Source organism: Cetorhinus maximus, chromosome 22, assembly GCF_964194155.1.
Source record: "Cetorhinus maximus chromosome 22, sCetMax3.hap1.1, whole genome shotgun sequence".
Taxonomy (NCBI): domain Eukaryota; kingdom Metazoa; phylum Chordata; class Chondrichthyes; order Lamniformes; family Cetorhinidae; genus Cetorhinus; species Cetorhinus maximus.
The window spans coordinates 8625226-8648368 of NC_135900.1; the positions used below are offsets into that span (position 1 = coordinate 8625226).

A 23143-nucleotide genomic window follows, 5' to 3' on the forward strand; every position below is an offset into this window, starting at 1 on the left:
GAGGCGGGAATACTTCACATCCTTCTTCACCCAAGAGGAGGATGAAGGTATCGAACTCGGGGGGGAGAGACTGCGAGGTTCTTGAGCAAATTGATATAGGGAGTGACAAGGTATTGGAGGCGTTGGCAGACTTAAAAAAGTGGACAAGTCTCCAGGTCCGAATGATTTGTGTCCCAGACTGCTGAAGGAGGCAAGGGAGAATATTTCAGAGGCCCTGACCCAAATTTTTAATTCCTCTCTGGCCACGGGGGAGGTGACAGAGGACTAGAGAACAGCTAATATGGTGCTACTATTTAAGAAGGGTTGTAGAGAGAAGCCAGGGAACGTCAGACCACTGAGTCTCATGTCAGTGGTAGGGAAACTATTGGAGAAAATTCTGAAGGAGACAATCTATCTCCACTTGGAGAGGCAAGGTTTGATCAGGGATAGTCAGGAGGATTAGTAAGTTTGCGGATGACACGAAGATTGGCCGGGTGGCTAACAGTGAGGTTGACTGTCTTGAGCTACAGGAAGATATAGACGGGATGGTCAAATGGGCAGATAAGTGGCAGATGGAATTTAACCCTGAAAAGTGTGAGGTGATACACTTTGGAAGGAGTAATTTGACAAGGAAGTGTTCAATGAACGGCATGGCACTAGGAAGTTCTGAGGAACAAAGGGACCTTGGCATGTGTGTCCATAGATCTCTGAAGGCGGAGGGGCATGTTAGTGGGGTGGTGAAAAAGGCATATGGGACACTTGCCTTTATCAATCGAGGCATAGATTACAAAAGTAGGGAAGTCATGTTGGAGTTGTATAGAACCTTGGTGAGGCTACAACTGGAGTACTGTGCGCAGTTCTGGTCGCCACATTATAGGAAGGATGTGATTGCACTGGAGTGGGTGCAGAGGAGATTCACCAGGATGTTGCCTGGGATGAAACATTTAAGTTACGAAGAGAGGTTGGATAGATTTGGGTTGTTTTCATTGGAGCAGAGAAGACTGAGGGGCGACCTGATCGAGGTGTACAAGATTATGAGGGGCATGGACAGGGTGGATAGGGAGCAGCTGTTCCCCTTAGTTGAAGGGTCAGTCACGAGGGGACACAAGTTCAAGGTGAGGGGCAGGAGGTTTAGGGGGAACGTGAGGAAAAACTATTTTACACAGAGAGTGGTGACAGTCTGGAATGCGCTGCCTGAGAGGGTGGTGGAGGCGGGTTGCCTCACATCCTTTAAAAAGTAGCTGGATGAGCACTTGGCACATCATAACATTCAAGGCTATGGGCCAAGTGCTGGTAAATGGGATTAGGTAGGGGGGTCAGGTGTTTCTCACATGTCGGTGCAGACTCGATGGGCCGAAGGGCCTCTTTTGCACTGTGTGATTCTGTGATTTTTTGAATCTGCTCACACCTGCTGAGGGAGCAACAATCAAAACCCAACTCTCTGGAGTGGGACTTGAACCCAGAACCTGCAGGTTTAGAGCCAAGACTGCTACCAACTGAGCCACAGCTGGGAAGCTTAGGGCCCTAGTATACATGTGGACATAAAGGATTTATACAGGGAAAAGTTGACAGAAATAGCAGGCAAATGTACGATTTCTTATGCAATCCCTTTTACCATTACAATCATCCTCTGAATGTTCAGATAGAAGTTTAAACAGAGGATGGAAGTTTACTTACTGCTTCCAAACCAGTCCAACGATGAAAAAATAGTTTCCTGCTGATATATCTCATGACTACCTGATTAGGTGGTAATAGAAGCAGTCAGATGAGCTTCCAGACCACCCCAAGGATAACATGACTGTTCCCATGGGAAAATCTCTAGATTGTCCTGGATTATACTCAAAACAGTTGTTTACTGGTTGACAATTATTCCCATTTGTTTAAACATCTGGAATAGTTGTCTAACTAGCATGAGGCCATTTAAACAAGCAGGAACGATAAAGGGCAGTTGTTAAAAGTCATGACCGTTCTGTCATTGCTTCCAGTTTGACATATTAGAGGCCAAAATAGATTCTGTTTCCTAAAGTAATCTTAATTAAGAGGGCAAAGTCATACAACATCTGTCCTTTTATAAATTACTTTCTCACAGGACTCTTCAGATGAGGTACTGCAGTTTAATACACAGTAATACAACAGCATACATTGGCTCTTGGTTTGCAATGCTTCATTTTAAAATTCTCAGCCTTGTTTTCTCCATGGGCTCCCTTTATTATTTCTCTAACCTCCTTGAGCCCTATAACCCCCCTAGAACCCCTCCGACTATGACCCCTTGGGAATCCCCGATTTCCATCACTCCACCATTGCTGTGCCTTCAGCTAGCAGGAACAAGGGCACAGATATTAAAAGGGGGAAGGAACAGCAGCATTTCAGAAAAACAAGCATGAGAATGTAGATGGTCAGCAGAATATTGCAGTTCAGTGAGGCATCGATAGACACTTCAAATTATAAATATAGACCATGCAATTTGAACACTCTTACTTTCTCGTCTATCTAGGAAGGTAACTAGAGGTTTCATCCTTGTCTTCAAATCCCCTCCTTGACCTTGTCCCTCCCTATCCTCCTCCAGCCCTACAACCCTCCCCCAGATCTCCAGTTCTGCTTTCTTGCGCATCCCCGGTTTCCATTGTTCCATCGTTGTTGGCAGTACCTTCCAAACCATGAAATGTTGTGAAATACCTTAGCTATCTCTATACTTCTCTCTCCTCCTTCCAGATGCTCCTTAAAAGCCGCCTCCTTCAGCAGTTTTTGGTCATCTGCCCTATTATCTCCTTATGTCGCTTGGGGTCAAATTTTGCTTGAAGCACTTTGAGTCGTTTTACTGCATTAAAGGTGCTACATAAATGCAAGTTGTTGATCTAAAAAAAAGCTTAGGAAATGAAACCTGCCAGGTGTGACACCGTTTGGCAAATGCTACCATCACAAGCTGAACAGAAGCTTAAATAACATCAGGTCAGCAGGTAGCGATTGGATCAACCTCCACGCTTCTGTCTGTACATAAACCATTTAAACAGTTACAAGACGCCACTGCACTTTCAGTGGTTTTCTGCCCCGTGCCCTTTGAAAGTGGTTGACCACAGAATGATCCCTTATCCTTCTGATTATCATTCATCAGTGTGAAGCTTGATTCCGTTGGTAAGACTCCTGTCTCTATATCAGTCATGGTTCAAACCCCACAACCAAGGTTTGAGTACAAAGTCTAAGCTGACGGTGAAGTACTGAGGGAGTGCTGCCCTGTCTGTGGTGCCATTTTTCAAAAAGGGACATTAAACCAAGGCTTTGCTTTCCTATTAAGGTGGGTGTACTAGGTTCCATGGTCGCTATTTCAGAGAAAAGGAAAGAGTTCTCCAGGTACCCTAGCCAACAGTTAGCATTCAACATCAGCAACGCATATTAACTAACCATTCAACACACTGCTGTTTGCAGCACCTCAGCATGTATGAATTGATTGCTGTGTTCCCCAACAAAACAGCGATGACACTCCAAAAAGGAATTCTTTGGCTGCAAAGCTCTCTGGAACATCCTGAGGACGTGCAAAGCTGCATAGAAACGTAAGTTTGTGAGCTCTTTCTTTCACACAGGAGCATAATGCTCTTTCGTTCAACACTGCTCGATGTGTTTGAATGCTCGATGCATAATCTGTCATTTATCTTTCCTCAGAGGGCGGACCTTGCCATCTGCACATTCTTTTCTCCAACCTTGTAGAATGGCAGGTTTCCATTAGAAAGTTTCACTTCTCTCACTGCACACCCACACCTAAAGATCTTCTTACCCGCATTGTCAAAATTAAGTAAAATCAAAGGAATGTTGCCTGCGGCATTTAAATTAGAAAAGAGGTGGGGATGATTTCTGCACGAATATGGGGCCTTTACTTTGTGCTGATAAATATATCCCTCTATGTTTTGCGTGGCTACTAGTTTGTATTTACCGACGATCGCTTCAACATCTGTAAACCAACTCTGGGCATCTGTTAGGAACAGGAGGTGATTGTACAGCACCCCACCCCCAGTTTGCTCCACCATTCAGTTAGCTCATGGTTAATCTCTACCTCAGCCCTATTTACCAGCCTTAGTTCCAAACCACTTGATATTCCTGCCCAACAAAAATCTATCAATCTCGTCTTGAAAGCTCCAATTGATCCCCAGCCTCCACAACCTTTTGGGGCTGAAGATTCCAGATTTTCAACACCTTTTGTGCGAAGAAGCACCTCCTTATTTCATGGGATGTGAACAAAATTTGCTACCTGTCAACCACATTGTGGAATCACATGTAGGCCAGACCAGGTAAGGATGGCAGATTTCTTTCCCTAAAGGACATTAGTGAACCAGATCAGTTTTTATGACAACCAATGATAGTTTCATAATTACCTGGAAAAACTCAGCAGGTCTGGCAGCATCGGTGGAGAAGAAAAGAGTTGACGTTTCGAGTCCTCATGACCCTTCAACAGAACCCTTGTCCCCAGAGTATCAGTCTGGTGCCTATTAGTCTAGAAACCTTACCACTCTGCCACCATCTCCTCCTGAAGTTTAAACATATGCTCTGTTGCTATTGATTTCCCCGCCAGGCAAAAATCAATTTCTCAGTATCCATCCTATCTAATATTTTTAACATTTTAAACACCAAACACAAGCTTTAGGCTTTAAAGGCATTAATTGGGCAATAATCCAAAGTTGTCTCATATCAGAACCAACTGCTAATTGCAACCAACCATTAAAGTTACCATAAAAGACTTTTGGAGCAGTTGATTCTTTACATCGCTTTGTTCCTTAATGGGTACAGTTAGATCAAAGAAGACTTAAAACGAAACCTTGCCAAGTCCAAATTGGTCTAGGGAGCTTATGAAATAAGCTCTCAAGGCTGCCAAATCCTATTGAAATTTTTCAGCATAGAGCATTCTTAAGTTGCAAGCTTCGTATAAACTCAATCAACATTAATTGATAATCAATGAGGGCTCCTCCGAATTCACACCACAAATGCAGGCATAAATCTTCAACGCAAAGCTAACTCTTACGGACATGCCTCCAGCTATGGAAACCATTAAGTTAACATTTCCACTGAATTGGAATGAGTATCAGGCTGTTTCTAACAGCAGGCGTCCAATCCAAATTGACATCTTTCTGACTGGGCATGAGGTTGAAATCTTATCTCAAGGTGTTGGTGCAAAGGGATTTCACTTGGTGCCAGCCAATGTTGCAGTTATGGTATAATTGCCTCTTTGTCTGTCTGTAAGATGTAATCAGTAAAATGTAGGCCAGCTGGGACTGGAATGAAGTATATTGTGACTCATTTCAAATCACCATGAACATTGCAATGTAACTCTACCTTTGGTTATCTCTCATTACCTGATCATTTAAGAGCATAGCAAGAGGTTTAGGCCATTTAGTCCCTTAAGTTTGTGCTGCTGTTCGAATTAGATCATTCCAAACACATAACTGCTCCATCATTAAGGCTGCCTATTTCCACCTCTGTAATATCATCTAATGTCATTGCCACTTCAGCTCATCTGCTTCTGAAACCCGTATTCATGCCTTTGACAACTCCAGACTCAACTATTCCAACACACTCCTGGCTGACCTCTTTCATTCTACCCTCTGCAATCTCGAGGTCACCCAAAGCTCTGCTGCCTGTGTCCTAACCCGCACCAAGTCATCCCTGGACTTGCTGACCTACATTGCCTCCCGGTTAAGTAACATCTGAGTTTCAAATTTCTCATCCTTGTTTTCAAATTCATCCATGGCCTCACCTCTCGCTATCTTTCCAGCCCTACAACCCCTGCAAGATCTCTGCAGTCCTCCAATTCTGACCTTTTGAGCTGCTGCACCTTCAGCTCTCTTGGCCCTAGGCACTGGAATTCCCTCCCTAAACCCTCTCCACCTCTCTTTCCTCCTTTAAGACACTCCTTAAAACCTACCTCTTTGACTAAACCTTTGGCCACCAGCCCTAACATCTCCTTATGTGGCTCAGTGTCAAATTTTGTCTGATAGCATTCCTGTGAGGCACCTTGGGATGTTTTACTACATTAAAGACTCTATATAAATGCAAGTTGTTGTTGTTGATTTGGCTGATGTGTATCTTTAATTTGTTTACCTGCTCTTGATTTTGTAACTCCTAATACTCCTGTCTTAAAAAAAAATCTATCAAACTCAGTTTTGAAAATAACCTATTAGCCTTAACAGCTCCTTTGGGGAGAGAGTTCCAGGTTTCTTTGTGTGAAGAAGTGCTTCCTGACATCAACCCCGAATGGCCTGGCTCGAATTTAAGATTATACTAGATGTACCGCCCCCAAACCAGGGAAAATAGTTTAAACCTATCAAACTCTCCAGCTATTAAATATCAGCTATGGCTCAGTGAGTGGAATTCTTGCCTCTGTGTCAGAAGGTGGATGGCTCAAGTCTCTTTCTAAAGACTTTAAGCATAAAATCTAGGTGGACATTGGAGTGCAGTGCTGCCTTGGGACAAGGTATGAAAGCGAGGCCCTGTCTGCCCTCTAGGTGCACATAAAAGCTCCGAATGCACTACTTCAAAGAAGTGCAGGGGAGGTCCCTCTGGTGTCTTGGCCAATATTTATCCCTCAATTTCTGGGACTTTGCTGTTTGCAAATTTGCTGCCATGTTTTATTATGATGGTTCAAAGCTTGAAGCAAAGTCCTTAATTGGCTGTAAAGCACTTTGGGACATTGTAGGATTGTGAATCGTGCTAGTTAAGTGCAAATCCATTATCTTAAATACCTTAATAATATCACCCATACTCAAGGGAACACACTATGTAAGCTAACCAGTAACATTCTGATGAACCTACACTGTACCTCTTCCAAGGCCAATATATCTTTTCTGAGTTGCAGCATAACACATCCTATTGAAAAGAAAAGCACACAAGTGTAGCAAAAAATATCAAATGCGGCTGAGATTTCCTTACCCCAGCATTTGGCATTGAATCTCACATCAACAATCTTAACATCTTAAACTCTACCTGCGTCTGGTGGCTCCATTGTCCTACAGACTGCCGCCGCATCACATGGATTGGTGTCCTCCGCTGACTGGAATGCAGTAATGATTTCACTGAAGTAATTAAAGTATTGTTTAGGCTCCAGATTGGACTTTTCACAATTGAACTCAGATTCTTCCTGATAGTCCTGAACAGAAATGTGAATAAAGTTACCAGAATGTCAGGGTCCAACTTTTACTAAGCCGTTTCATTGCGTCAGAACATAAGGAAGAGGAACTGGATTGGACCATTCAGCCCTTTGAGCCTGTGCTCTGCCATGCAACAACATCAGGGCTGTTAACATAAGAACATAAAAGATAGGAACAGGAATAGGCCATTTGGCCCCTCAAGCCTGCCCCGCCATTCAATAAGATCATGGCTGATCTGCCCCAGGCCTCAACTCCTCTTTCGTGCCAGTGCTTCATAGCCCTCAACTCCCCGATATTTCAAAAATCTATCTACCTCCTCTTTAAATACTTTCAGTGATCTAGCCTCCACAACTCTCCATAACCAGGCATTCACTACCCTCTGAGAGAAAAAATTCCTTTGCATCTCAGTTTTAAGTGAGTGTCCCCTTATTCTGTAACTATGTCCCCTAGTTCGAGATTCCCCCACTCGTGGAAACATCTTTTCAATATCTACCTTGTCGAGATCCCTCAGAATCTTCTACGTTTCAATAAGATCACCCCTCATTCTTCTAAACTGTAATAAATAATGGTCTAACCTGTTTAGCCGTTCTTGATAAGTCAAGCCCTTCATCCCAGGAATCAGCCTAGTGAATCTCTTTTGACCTGCCTCCAATGCCAGTATTTCCTTTCTTACATATCGGGACCAAAACTATACACAGTATTCCAGGTGTGGCCTCACCAACACCCTGTACAGTTGTAACGAGACTTCCCTATTTTTAAACTCCAATCCCCTAACAATACAGGCCAAAATTCCATTAGCCTTCTTAATTACTTGCTGCATCTGCAAGCTAACTCTTTGTGTTTCATGTACAAGCACATCCAGATACCTCTGTACTGCACTTTTTTGGAGTCTCTCTCCATTTAAATAATAATCTGCCTTTTGATTTTTCCTACCAATGTGCATGACCTCACACTTTCCATCTGCCAAGGTTTTCCTCACTCACTCAACCTATCTATATGCCCCTGCAGATCCCTTATGTCCTCATCACAACATGTCCTCCCAGCTATTTTTGCATCGTCAGCAAATTTTGATACATTGCATTCTTCCCCCTCCTCCTAGCCATTAATATAGATAGTAAATAATTGAGGCCCTAGGACTGATCCTTGTGGCACTCCACTAGTTACGTCTTTCCAACCTGAAAAAGACCCATTAATCCCGACTCTCTGTCTTCTGTGTTAACCAATCCTCAATCCATGCTAATACATTATCCCCAATACCGTAAGCTCCTATCTTGTCCAATAAGCTTTTATGTGGCACCTTATCGAATGCCTTCTGGAAATCCAAATACACTACATCTACTGGCTCCCCTTTATCAACTCTGCTTGTTGTATCCTCAAAGAACTCTAGCAAATTTGTCAAACATGATTTCCCTTTCACAAAACCATGTTGACTCTGTTCGATTGAGTTAAGCTTTTCTAAATGTCCTGCTATTTCTTCCTTAATAATGGACTCTAGCATTTTCCCAATGACAGACGTTAGGCTGACTGGCCTATAATTTCCTGCTTTTTGTCTCCCTCTCTTCTTGAACAGGGGTGTCACATTAGCGGTTTTCCAATCCGCTGGGACCCTCTCGGAATCCAGTGAGTTCTGGGATATTTTGACCAATGCCTCCACTATCTCTGCAGCCACTTCCTTTAAAACCCTTGGATGCAGGCCATCAGGCCCTGGTGACTTGTCTGCCTTTAGTCCCATTGGTTTGTCAAATACTTTGTCCCTCGTGATAGAGACTGTTACAAGATCTTTCCTCCCATTAGCTCCTTGCTTATCTGATACCTTTGGGATGTTTATAGTGTCCTTCACCGTGAAGACCGATGCAAAATATTGCTTTAAATTATCTGCCATTTCCCTGTTCCCTGTTATCAATTCTCCAGTCACATTCTCCAAGGGTCCCAAGCTCACTTTAGCCACTCTCTTTCTTTTTATATACCCGTAGAAGGCCTTGCTGTTTGTTTTTATATTTCTTGTCAATTTAATTTCAAAATCAATTTTCTCCCTTTTTATTAGCTTTTTAGTCATCTGCTGTTGGTTCCTAAAATATTCCCAATCCTCTGGCCTACCATTAGTTTTCGCCACTTTGTATCCCTTGGTTGTTGATTGGATACTCTCCTTGGCCACCTTTGTTAACCACAGGTGGCTCATCCTTCTCATCCAGTCCTTCTTTTTGACTGGGATAAATTTTTGCTGAGGATTACAAAATATCTGCTTAAATATCCGCAACTGCTCATCCACTGATCTTCCCTTTAGTCTATTTTCCCAGCCCGCTTTAGACAACTCTTTCTTCATACCTCTGTAATTGGCCTTATTTATACTGAGGACACTGGTTTGAGACCCGGGTTTTTTGCCATCAAACTGAATTTGAAATTACACCATGTTGTGATTGCTGCCCACTAGAGGATCTTTAACTACGATATCTCTTTTTCATTCCCACCTCATTACACATTACTAGATCTAAAATAGCCTATTCCTGGGTAGGTTCTGCAGTGTATTGCTCTAAGAAACAATCCATGATGCACTCTACAAATTTGTCTTCCATGTTACTCATGCCAATCTGATTTGTCCAGTCAATATGCAGATTAAAATCACCCATGACAATTGTAGCGCCATTCTTACACGCCTCCAATATTTCCCGATTTATACTTTGTCCTACAGTGAGGCAACTCTTCAGGGGCCTATAGATGACTCCCACCCGTGACTTATTCCCCTTGCTATTCCTTATTTCCACCCAAATTGATTCCACATCATGATCTATTACACCTATATCACTACTCACCTTCCTTTATTAACAAAGCTACCTCACCTCCTTTTTCTTTTTAGCCTATTCTTCCAGATCATCGAATACCCTTGAATATTGAGTTCCCAGTCTTGGTCACCCTGCAACCATGTCTCTGTAATAGCTATCAAGTCATATTCATTTATTTCTATTTGTGCCATCAACTCATCTATCTTGTTACAAATGCTGTGTGCATTCAGATGGAGAGCCTTAAGCTTTGACTTATTACCATTATTGCTCATTTGGGTTTTGAATTCTGCTGCACTCTTCTGCTTACATTTTCTGCCCCTTCCTGTCAGACTTTGATTAGCATTCGCCTCTTCACTACCCTGCACCTCTGCCCTTTCGTTTCTTTTTGATTTTGTAAACTTCCCTTCAATTGAACCCTCCTCCCCACTAATTAGTTTAAAGTCCTATCTACAACCCTAGTTATACAATTCACCAGGACACTGGTCCCAGCATGGCTCAAATGAAGCTTGACCCAACGGAACAGCTCTCTCCTTCCCCCAGTATTGGTGCCAGTGCCCCATGAATCGGAACTCATTTCTCCCACACCAATATTTGAGCCACGCATTTACCTCTCTAATCTTATTTACCCAACATCAATTTGTACGTGATTCAGGTAGTAATCCGGAGATTATTACCTTTGTGGTTCTGCTTTTTCATTTAGCCCCGAGCTGCTTGTAGTCCCTCAGCAAAACCTCTTTCCTAGTCCTACCTATGTCATTGGTACCTATGTGGACCATGACAACTGGATCCTTCCCATCCCACTCCAAGTTTCTCTCTAGCCCAGAAGAGATGCCCTTAACCTTGGCACCAGGTAGGCAACACAGCCTTCGGGGCTCTATGTCTTTGCTGCAGGGAACAGTATCTATTCCCCTAATTACGCTATCCCCTATGACTACTGCATTTCTCTTTTCTCCCCCAACTTGAGTGGCGCTCTGTACCACGGTGCTGTGTTCAATTTGCTCCCTGCAGTCTGGGTCCTCGTCCAGACCGGGAGCAAGAACCTCGTACCTATAGGACAAGGGCGCTGGCTGAGGCTTCTCCAAAGCTAAATATTGATTCTTCGACCTCAACTCCGCTATCCCCAAATATATGCACAATGTCAGAAGATTTATAAGCTATGAAAGGGCTACAGCAGGAACGTGCAATACGCCTAAAGAAAAAAGTCAATTCAAACAGATTTTAAGAGTAGATTTTCTGATGGCTTACTCCCAGCTAGGGTTATCAACACTCCAGGATTATTCTAGAATTTCCAGGAATTAATCTCTTGAGTATTGACGAACATCAGATAGAAAGATGGTAGGGGCATTAAAAGTCACAATTTTCATTTTCTTTGACCACATTCCTTTACTAGACATTAACTATTGGAAATGGATTAAAAAAAGAAACTATTTGACTGGGTTTGATGGCAAGAGGAGGGGGAATCATGTGATGAAGCCCTCCAGGAATGTGTCCAAATACAGTTGCCTGTGACCAATTCTCAGGACTCTGGGTAAAACACAGAGTAACTGGGGATTTGAGAAGTGCTGGAAACCGGCTGTGATTACCTAAACACCTGATTATATTTCTGACAAACGCTGAGGAATCTGCCTTAAAAAACCTTTCCCTTCATCTTAACTTGATTGGAAAATGACTTCTGATGTTTCGGTGGGAAAAGAATAATAGACAGATATCCGAGGACAGAAATCTGATGCCCTAAAATGCATGCCAAATCCTCTCAGCGCTATGGCCCAAGTGGTTGCTACGGTGTCGAGATATCGAGGCTTAGAGCTGCTCTCACACAATAGTTGGCCGAAGTATGGCGGGCTAGCACGACCATCTGCCCTGGTTACCTGCCACTCACCTTGGCACATGTTCCAAATTGGCCTTTGGATTCCCTCCCCAGCCACTGCACCACCCTTCCCCCCCACTCCCTTCACTGGAGGAGGCGGGAAGTGGTCAGGTCAGGATTCCAATACCTGCGGCTACTTAAAGGGCTGAGGCAGCATCAGAGACATGAATTTGGTCACTGTCTCTGCTGGCATTGTGGAGCTGTTACCCAATGAATGGCCTTTACCAGTCTGACACTGGGCATCCATGACAGATGGAAGGCGTGAGACCTGCCTTACTGACATGTTAGTCTCAGGATAGGCAACGGATGATGTCACATGGCCATTATCGCCCAATTTAAATATTCCCTTTGGGTGAGAATTTCCAACTACCATCTGAGGTGACACTGTAACATCAGGAGAGTATGAAAATCGTTTGGTAGTACAGAACTTGAGAATTGCTGAAAAAAGATTTTTTGTTGAAGCTTTTCGTCTAATTGCATTCAACAGGGCAATTCGCAAGAAAATACCAATGTTGGGGGAACAACCTATTTATACTGTATGGGAAGAGAGCGCTGATTGGTTGCCAAGTGGACTCAGATTGGTAGAGGGGTTGTTGTGGATGAAGCACCAGTTGATGGCACTGACAGTTAACCGCCAAACATTGTTTGAAATTTAAACCAGGCAGCTTGACTCTGATTGGTCAAGGCATTGCCCTGAGGAATGAGTCAGCGGATGGCTGAGATTTATTTTGTTTAGCTGAAACAGATGCAATATGTGCACATGTCCTTTCCGTCTGCAAAGAGCAGGGCCCTGTGTATTAATATATGTAGCTTACAGCACATGCAAATGCACCACACTGCCCGACTGATAATCTTAAATTGTTTGTCAGTGTAATTCTTAGCACACTGAGGATTATTTAGCATATGTTGTCCAATCGCGGACTCACATTTAATGTTGGACTCTGTATTTTGAGGTTTGCAAGCATGGGCTAGTTGGGTGCTGTACTCCTCTCATACAGTATCAATATGTTTGTTCCCCCGGGCATTGGTATTTTGTTGTGAATTGTCCTGATGAGTGCAAAATGAAAAGCTTCAACAAAAAAATCTCTCTTTTTTCAGCAATAGAATAGAAAAGATTGGGAAGAAACCCAGTGCAATGGGAGCCTGAGCCCATTTTCCAGACCCCCACCTCACCATCCCTTCCTTGGTGACTGAGAGGCACCAGTCAATGTACAGCTAACCTCATTGTATATGGGCAAAGAAATAGAGGCACATTCTGTCGTGCGACCTGGGGAGAGGGCAAATGGAGGTCAAGGTGCTGATAGCTTCAGCTGACATCCACACGTGGGCACGACACATCCAACTCATCGAACAATGTTCGGGGTCAGTAATCTCAGAGGGTGGCTGGAATCTTGTCGAGGCGTTGGGGAGTCTCGCCTGGCAGCTGGAGAGCTGGTGAGAGACCCGCCCTGCTTCTTTTTGGGAAGGCCTGCCAAACCATGTGCCGATCAGACAGCGATGAGGCCAGCAGCCGACCTTCCCCTGGAACCAAGATCCCGGAGTGGGGGATGTGAAGTCTCGCCGACTGAGAGCTGCTGGGTAATCAGAGGCTGGCCAGCTCCTGTGTTCAGCAGTGCCAGCTGGGAGGTCGTGGCTGCTGCCAGGAGGGCAGGCACCAAAGTCCCAGGATTGCACAGCAACCCAGGCTGCAGATAAATAATGTGGGGGGTGGTGGTTTCGCAGGGTAGGGGTTGCAGGGAGAGGGCAGCTGGGGGGTTGGCAGCAAGGGTAGGGGGGTGGCTCTCAGTGAGCCCCCGGTTCCTATGTCAAGACCATCGATCAGATATTGAGTGCCATTGATTGAGGGACCATCACCCCTAGGAGGTGACCAGCTGGTAGCACGGTTTTAGCCATAGCTGCCTGGCGACAGACCCACCCGGGTTAATATTGTGGCGGTGCGATAACGTCCTTAAGTGGTCATTAATTGGCCACTTAAGGGCTTCAGTTGACCCTTCCAGCCCACAACTTAATTCAGTGGGGGTGGGGGGTGTGGGGGTGGGGGTGGGGTTGGTGGGAAGGTGGCCGGGTTCAGGTGTGCCACCATGCTACCTAATTACATACCCTTCCCCTCACCAAGCTCACCACCAGAGAGGGCGGGAGATTCCATCCACGTTCCATCCTCCTCACCCAGCAGGGAGCTGAAGCATCAGGCACCCACCCCCACCCATGGTGACCGGCCAACTCTAGACAGTTAGAAGGAGACACTGTCAGGCTAAACGTGCAAGCAAAGAGACATCAAACGTTGTACCTTGTCATCGGATAGACAGTTGTGAATACCATCCAGAATCCGGTGGAGATTTTCAATAATTAAATAATTTGATGAATTCTTGGCAAACTTTTCTAGAAGACCATCCAAGCTGAATGACATTTCAGGCACTGTTAAATGCAGCCAACATGTATCAGTCTGCATAGAGAAAAAGAATTTAAAAATTACCCAATGTGCAGAAGGATTAATGCAAATATGTTAAGAGCATAGGACTTAGGAACTATTCCACCCTTCAAGCCTGCTCCACCATTTAATAAGATCACGGCTAATCTGAATATGGTCTTAACACCATTTTCCTGCCCGTTCCCCCATAACGATTGGCTCCTTCATCTATCACAAATCTGTCTAACTCAGCCTTGAATAAATTCAATGGCCCAGCCTCCACTGCTTTCTAGGGAAGAGAAATCCACAGGCTAATGACCCTCTAAGAGAAAATAAAACTCTCTTAATCTCTGTCTTAAAAGGGAGACCTTTTACTCTCATACTGCATCCCATAGTTTTAGCCTTTCCCACAAGCAAACATCTTCCCAGTATCCACCCTATCAAGTTCCTTCAAGATCTTATTTGTTTCAATAAGATCACCTCTCACTCTTTCAAACTTCAGTGATGTATAAACCCACTCTGTTCAACCTTTCTTCATAAGATAAGCCCCTCATCCCAGGAATGTGTCGAGTGAACCTTCTCAGAACTGCTTCTAATGCATTTATATCTTTTTTCATATGGAGACCAGAACTGTACACAATACTCCAGATACAGTCTAATCAAGGCCCAGTACAGTTGCAGTAAAACTTCCCTACTTTTATATTCCATTCCCCTTGCAATAAACAACAACATTTTATTTGCCTTCCTAATCACTTGCTGTGCCTGTATACCAACTTTTGCAATTCATGCACCAGGACACCCTGATCCCTCTGTACTGCAGAGTTCCCCAATCTCTCCCTATTTAAATATTGTTGGTGATAGGGGGACAATAAATAGAATATCCAGCACTTTGAGGGTTAATGAACGAGGTGTGATTTTCACCTGACACATGAGGATGAGAAGATTTGCTTGTGCAAAAGGTCATTCCCCATGTTACATTCCCCAACCACCTTCAGCTGCTTCATCAATGACCTTCCGTCCATCATAAGGTCAGAAGTGGGGATGTTCGCTGATGATTGCACAATGCTCAGCACCATTCGCGACTCATCAGATACTGAAGCAGTCCATGTCCAAATGTAGCAAGACCTGGACAATATCCAGGCTTGGGCTAAAAAGTGGCAAGTAACATTTACACCTCACAAGTGTCAGGCAATGACCATCTCCAACAAGAGAGAATCCAACCATCACCCCATGACATTCAATGGCATTACCATCATTGAAACCCGCACTATCAACATCCTGGGGGTTACCATTGACCAGAAACTGAACTGGACTAGCCATATAAATACTGTGGCTACAAGAGCAGGTCAGAGGCTAGGAATCATGCAATGAGTAATTCACCTCCTGACTCCCCAAAGCCTGTCCATCACCTATAAGGCACAAGTCAGGAGTGTGATGGAATATTCCCCACTCGCCTGGGTGAGTGCAGCTCCAAAGACACTCAAGAAGCTGACAACATCCAGGACAAAGCTGCCCGCTTGATTGGCACCCCATCCATAAACATTCACTCCCTGCACAGTAGCAGCAGTGTGTAGCATCTACAAGATGCACTGCAAAACTCACCAAGACTCTTCAGGCAGCACCTTCCAAACCACGAGCACTACCATCTAGAAGGACAAGGGCAGCAGACACATGGGAACACCACCACCTGAAAGTTCCCTTCCAAGCCACTCACCATCCTGACTTGGAAATATATCACTGTTCCTTCACTGTTGCTGGGTCAAAATCTTGGAACTCCCTCTCTAACAGCACTGTGGGTGAACCTACACTACAGGGACTACAGCGGTTCAAGGAGGCAGCTCACCACCACCTTCTCAAGGGCAATTAGGGATGGGCAATAAATGCTGGCTTAGCCAGTGATACCCACATCCCGTAAATGAATAAAAAAAACATAAAGCCAGATACAGTACACATTCAGGGGTCCCTGGATAAAGAAAGAACTTGCATTTTATATAGCACCTTTCATGACCTCAGGATGTCCCAAAGTGCTTTAGTCAATTAAATACTTTTGAAGTATGGTCACTGTTGTAACATAAGGAAACAGAGCAATCAATTTGCACACAGAAAGCTTGCACAAACAGCAATGTGATAAAGATCAGATAACCCGTGTCAGTGATAAAAACAGAAAGCTTTGGAAAAATTCAGCTGGTCTGGCAGCAATGGAGAGAGAAACAGAGTTAACGTTTCGAGTCCAATATAACTCTTTGGAACTGGAGAGAGGTAGAAATGTGATGGTTTCAATGTTGTTGAAAAATGGGGGAGGGGTTCAGGTGGAACAAAAAGGAAGGTGAGGGACAGGGGGAGATTAGATACCAAGACACGTCTTATGTTCCACCTGACCCCATGTCAAATGTTACTGAACAGCTGGAACATGCCATGCTCCAGATTTGAACCAGAGCACAGGGGAATTGTCACACTCACAGCATCATTGTCAGCTGTGGTTCAGTGGGTAGCTCTCTTGCCTCTGTAATCCTTTAGCCCTGCAAACTTCTCTGATATCTGTGCCTATATAATTCTGGCTTCCTGAGCATTCCCAATTTTAATTGTTCCACCATTGGTGGCCATGCCTTCAGCTCCCTAGGTCCTGATGTATGGAAGTCCCTCCTTAACCCTCTCTGCCTCTCTGCCTTTCTTCCCTCTTTTAAGAAGCTCCTTAAAACCTACCTTTTTAAGCAAGCTTTGGGCTCCCTGCCCTAACACCACCTTACATGGCTCAAAGTCAAATTTTGCTTTAAAATGCTCCTGTGAAGCACCTTGGGACATCTTAACCATTGAACCTCAGAAGGTTAGTAAGCAGGCACAGCAGGTAATTAGGAAAGCTAATAGAATGTTATCGTTTATTATGAGGGGAATTGAATACAAAAGTAGGGAGGTTATGTCTCAGTTGTACAGGGCATTGGTGAGACCACATCTGGAGTACTGTGTACAGTATTGGTCTCCTTATTCAAGAAAGGATGTAAATACATTGGAAGTAGTTCAGGGAAGGTTTACTAGACCAATACCTGGAATGGGCAGGTTGTCTTACGAGGAAAGGTTGGGCAGGCTTGGCTTGTATCTGCTGAAGTTTAGAAGAGTAAGAAGCAACTTGATTGAAACATATGGGATTCTGAGGGGTCTTGACAAGATGATGTGGAAAGGATATTTCCACTTGTGGGAGAATCTAGAACTAGGGGTCACTGTTTAAAAATAAAGTGTCGCCCATTTAAGACAGAGATGAGGATAATTTTTTTCTCTGAGGGTCATGAATCTTTGGAACTCTCTTCCTCAAAAGGTGATGGAAACAGAGTCTTTGAATATTTTTAAGGTAGAAGTAGATAGATTCTTGATAAGCAAGGGGTTGAAAGGTTATCGGGGGTAGGCAGGAATGTGGGGTTGAGATTACAATCAGATCAGCCATGACCTTATTGAATGGGGGGGCAGGTGGCCTGCTTCTGCTCTTAATTCGTACGTTTGTATGAAAGCTGCTACATAGGGGCCCTGTTACAATGCGCTTGCTATAGCCTTGAACCCAGTATATTGCAAGATCTTGGACTTCCAGCATATTCTAGGAATATTGAAACATTCTAGAAATATTGAACTTCAGAATATTTTTTGGCCATCGCTCCAACTGTACTTCACATTGTTTTGTTGATGGTTTATGACGAAAAGCCTGGACTTTGAAAGCTGAAAGATTTTTTCAGGATTTACATAGCATGTAGCAAAATTCTGGCAAGATTACAGACATGCCTTCCGATCGAATATACGTGCAATAGATGGCAGTAACCTGATAAATTTAAGGCAAAAGCTGCACTTCAAACAGGAAGAAAATTCACTCCCCAAGTCAATGAATAACTCCAGTCTTGTGCACTGAACTTTACCTATCTTTTGTCATGCTCCCACTTTACTGCCTACATTACAGGTGACAACTTGACTTTACTGTATTTCCTCAAGGGGCATTATCAAAGACAAAAGCTGTTGACATTCACAAAGGAGGCGGAGAGCTCGCTGTCTGTCCTATTTTGAAGAAGAGCAGGGCAGTTTCCTGTAGTCATCCCTCAACCAACACCACATAAGAACCAATTATCTAGTCATTTGTTTCATTGCTATTTGTGGCACCTTGCTGTGTGTGCCTTGACTGCTCTTGACTGCGGTGTTTCTACACCACAACAGTGACTACACTTCAAACATACTTCATTGCTTGTAAAGCACTCAAAACACCAAATTAGACATTGATCTCCTATATTAGGAGTTGAGTTTTGCAGTCAACAACAACCACAAAAATTGTCTTCCTCTTCCTGCCCGCATGCTTTGTTAACACATTCTTCTAGTGTTATCCACACCAACAATAACTTGGGACTCAAAGACACCCATAGCTTTTGAGCGAGATGGCTGGAGCCATGACTTCAGCTGAAATCGTCGGTCGGAATATTTCAGATGGTGGGGTCTCACTTTGGAAATATATCGTCGTTCCTTCACTGTCGCTGAGTCAAAACCCTGGAACTCCATTCCTAACAGCACTGTGGGTGTACCTACACCACATGGACTGTAGTGGTTCAAGATGGCAGCTCACCGCCACCTTCTCAAGGGCAACTAGGGATGGGCAATAAGTGCTGGCCCGGCCAGCGAAGCCTACATCCCGTGAATGAATTTTAAAAAATCTTTTCTTCTCTGTGGAGAACAACTACAGTTTCTCCAATCTATCAATGTAACTGAAGTCCCACATTCTTGGAACCATTCTTGTAAATCTTGCCCTTTCTCAAGCTCTCTTCCAACGATATGCAAATATACCCTCAGAACCCTCTGCTCCTACACCCCTTTTGGAATTGTATCCTTTATTTTATAATGCCTCCCCTCATTCTTCCTACTGAAATGTGCCACGTGCCCACCCATTCCACCAGCTTGTCTATGTCTTCCTGCAAACTATCACTATCCTCCTCACAGTTCACAATACCTCCACATTTTTTGAAATTTTTCCCTGCACACCCAAGTCGAGATCATTAATATACATCAAGAAAAGCAGTGGTCCTAGTGCCGACCCCAAGGGAAGCCCACTATATAGCTTCCTTCAGTCCAACAAACAACCATTCACCACCGCCCTCTGCTGACTGTCACTCAGCCAATTGAAATATAAATGGGGTGGTGTGCAAGTCAGGCACCCGGTTTGATCAGGTCACTTTCCCAGGTTTTATTAAAACGATCACTCCCTTCCCTCCCCAGTGACCTAAAAGAAAACATCACTGATTTTGATCACAAATGAATGGTCTCAATGAATGGCAAATTTCAGCCTTTGCTTTAGTTTGGGAGCGGTGTGTAAAAATAATCAAGAATCAGGGTTAATTTTTTCTCGTCCCTCTTGTTCCCGAATACGAAGATTCCATTTTCTAATGCCGTGTTTCAGGTTGCAGTGCCTCCAGCAGGGATTGACTTGGAGTCTCTAGGACATTGCTGCAAGCCGTGGCTGGGAGAAAGTCATAGAGGCATTAAATATAACTATGAGTTTTATTTTTTGCAATGTATTTGAACGCTTTCATTTATTAATTGTAAAAATCTTGGAAATGGGGGGAAAAGGGCTATTTACTGGGTGGGGTGGCTGGAGGTGGGAGATCATATGATGAAATCTCCAAGAATACGTCCAATCACAGATGGTACCCCAAGTTTGGGATCGTGCATGTAGGTCAGACATGTTGTGAAGTTGTCATAGTAACCATGGAGCTGCGGCATGCTTGATTTTTTTTCATTCCTTCATGGGATTCAATGTTGCTGAAAGGCCAGCATTTATTGCCCATCCCTAGTTGCCCTTGAGGAGGCAGTGGTGAGCTGCCTTCTTGAACCACTGCAGTCCATGTGGTGTAGGTACACCCACAGTGCTGTTAGGGAGGGAGTTCCAGGATTTTGGCTCAGCGACAGTGAAGGAACGACGATATATTTCCAAGTCAGGATGGTGAGTGGCTTGGAGGGGAACTTGCAGGTGGTGGTTTCCCCATGCATCCGCTGCCCTTGTCCTTCTAGGTGGCATAGGTCACGTGTTTGCAAGGTGCTGTCAAAGGAGCCTTGGTGAGTTGCTGCAGTGCATCTTGTAGATGGTATAGACTGCTGTTACTGTGCCTCAGTGGTGGAGGGAGTGAATGTTGAAGGTGGTGGATGGAGTGCTGATCAAGCAGGGTCCTTTTTCCTGGACGGTGTTGAGCTTCTTGAGTGTTGTTGGAGCTGCACTCATCCAGGCAAGTGGGAGAGTATTCCATCGCACTCCTGACTTGTGTTTTGAAGGTGGTGGACAGGGGAGTCAGGAGTTAACAGCATTGGGGTAGGAAGGGGGAAGGGCAAGAGGCCAGGGAGAAAAAGCTTGGAGCGTTAATGTTTTTTCTGCCGCTCTGGTGAGTGATAATGTGATACACAATCACTGGGTTTTTCTGAACCTGCCTGCTGCTGGGATCGTTCAGTCCTGAGAAACGTCAATGGACTTTAGTCTGGGCCGTCCAATCTCCTGCGGCAAATCCCACCACAACGGGGCCGGGAAAAATGCCTTAACCCAGAAGCTTTCAAATATATGCCCAATTTATTAAAGCCAACGTGTAAAATGTATTTGGAATATACATACCACATTAGGGACTTTAGAAATATATTTTATCTGGATTTTATAATCACTTGGCAAGTTTCCAACCTAAAAAAAAACACGAAAGGGAAATTTTAAGCAGTATAAAAATAACCTTTACTTTATTAACAGTGAATTTCCCTGTTACCGAGCCAACTGTTTAAAATGCACATAGCTAGGGTCACCAGGAAGGCAACCACATTGAACATAAACCAAAAAAAGAGCTGGATCCATTGCACATCAGTCAGCAGCACAGTCAGAACAAACAATCAACACTGCCAGCCCATACACTTGTCTTTGGTGCAACTGCAAACTTTCACATGTCAGATGTTTGCCTTTCCTCAGATTTTGACTAAACTGCTTTGCGTTTACAACTTTTTCTGTTTCTCGGTTCGGGTTTCCAGCATTTCGGGGAATTTATTCACACGTCTCACGGCTTCTGTTTCACTGAGCTCCCTGTGACTCAGGTGTTGAAAACTCTGAACAGGCTGAGGCTTTAATCTCAAGAAACACAAAGCAGGGCCCGACAGAGATCTTCATTAATATGAAAGGGTTTGATAGGGTAGAGGTGGAGAAGGTGGTTCTGCTTGTGGCGGAGACCCTAAACAAAGGGCCATAAAAGCAAGATGGTCACTAATAAACCCAAAGAGGACGGCAGGAGAAACAATGGGGTTAGAATGTAGAACTCGGTATCCTAAGGAGCTGCTGAGGGGAATAGCATAGATGCATTAAAGGGGAAACAAGATAATCACGTGAGGACAAAAGAGTAGAAGGATATGTTGATGGGATTGGATGAAGTAGAGTGAGAGGAGGCTAGTTTGGAGCATAAACACTGACACAGATCAGTTGGGCTGAACAATTTGTTTCTGGGCAATGTGAAAGTATACTCCCTAGCATTTGGTAAATCCAAGTATCCTCGGCTTACAAGTGAAACCTGCAAGTTTGCTTTTGGACTGGAGCTCGCTGCACAGACCACTGGCATTGGGAGTTGACTTCATTAGCAGAGTCAGTGCGTGACACGAATGAAACAAAGTTGGCTGACGACAGAATTGATTTCAGCCTAAAGTAGAAGCTCAATAACTCCACCACCGCATTTTACCTCACAATACCATCTGACAGGAAGGCTGTTTCTTTTTTTGCAGAACTTTGCAGAATGTGACCAGTAAACACACCTCTCCCAGAGACTGCACTGCTTGTGGTGAAAAAAAAATTATGTAGCACCTTTCACAACGTCAAGACATCTCAAAATGCTTTACAGCCGCAATGAAGTACTTTGATGTGTAGTCACAGTTGTGATGTAGGAAACACAGCAGCCAATTTGCACACAGCAAGCTCCCACAAAGAGCACTGAGATAATGACCAGACAATCTGTTTTTGTGATGTTGATTAGGGGATAAATATCAGCTTGAACGCCAGGGATAACTCCCTGGTCGTCTTTGAAATAGCTCCGTGGAATCTTTTACACCCACCCGAGAGGGCAGATTGTTCAATGCCTCATCTGAAAGACAGCACCTCCAGCAGTGCATGCAGCACTCCCTCAGCATTGAACTGGGAGTGTCAGCCTAGACTTTGTGCCCAGCTCTGGGGTAGGACTTGCAGGCACAACCTCCTCATCCAAAGGGTAAAAATGTCACCAATGGAGCCAGATGTTGGGATATCAGTTTATTAAAAATCTTATGTCTGCATGTCCTTCCTGGCTATAGAAACCTTACTTCCTGCTGGCATGGTTCTGTCACACTGTTTCCCAATTATTAATTCCTATGCCCACATTTATAATGGAATCAGCTGAGGCAAACTTGACACGCTGTAATTACATCCTCCCGCCAGTGGAGGTGCTGTATGCCACGGCTTTGTGTCCCCCATACGCACCAGCCCGATAACCTTTCAAGAAGGAAACCTGCCGTCCTTACCCAGTCTGGCTTATGTGTGATTCCAGCCCCAAAACAATGTGGTTGACTCTTAATTCCCTCTAAAGTGGTATAGTGAGCCACTCAGCTGTATCAAACAGTTCAAGACGAAGGGCGACAGGGATGGGCAATAGATTCTGACCTGGACAAGGATGCCCACGTCCTCAGAACGAAGAAACGAAAATCTTGCACTCCGGATAAACCCTGCTCACACCAACTCTACATCTCTTGCTTGCCTAAATTTTGCTCTTTTACTGCAAGTGATAATACAAAATAAAAATATCCTATTAAATGAGGTCAGAATCTACCCACTTGGAAATGAGGATTGAATTAAGCCTGTGTGCCCCGGTCCTAACTTAACCAGCACCCTAAAAAAAAAGGAATAATTGGTCATTGCTGTTTGTGGGATCTTGCTGTGCCACAAACGGTTGCTACTTTCACCATGCGACAGGGCTTCAAAGAA

General features: G+C 44.2%; 1 protein-coding gene across 3 annotated transcripts in view; it reads right to left on the reverse strand.

Moving 5' to 3' along the window:
- The window catches only part of kitlga (kit ligand a), a 184247-nt gene that overhangs the window by 114079 nt on the left and 47025 nt on the right, over positions 1-23143 (reverse strand). For all 3 annotated transcript variants that reach the window (XM_078567764.1, XM_078567766.1, XM_078567763.1), the window contains exons 3-5: positions 20780-20842; positions 14044-14199; positions 6946-7108 (exon numbers count right to left, since the gene is read on the reverse strand). In XM_078567764.1, the coding sequence (XP_078423890.1) occupies positions 6946-7108; positions 14044-14199; positions 20780-20842 (382 nt within the window). The remainder of the gene's footprint in view (positions 1-6945; positions 7109-14043; positions 14200-20779; positions 20843-23143) is intronic.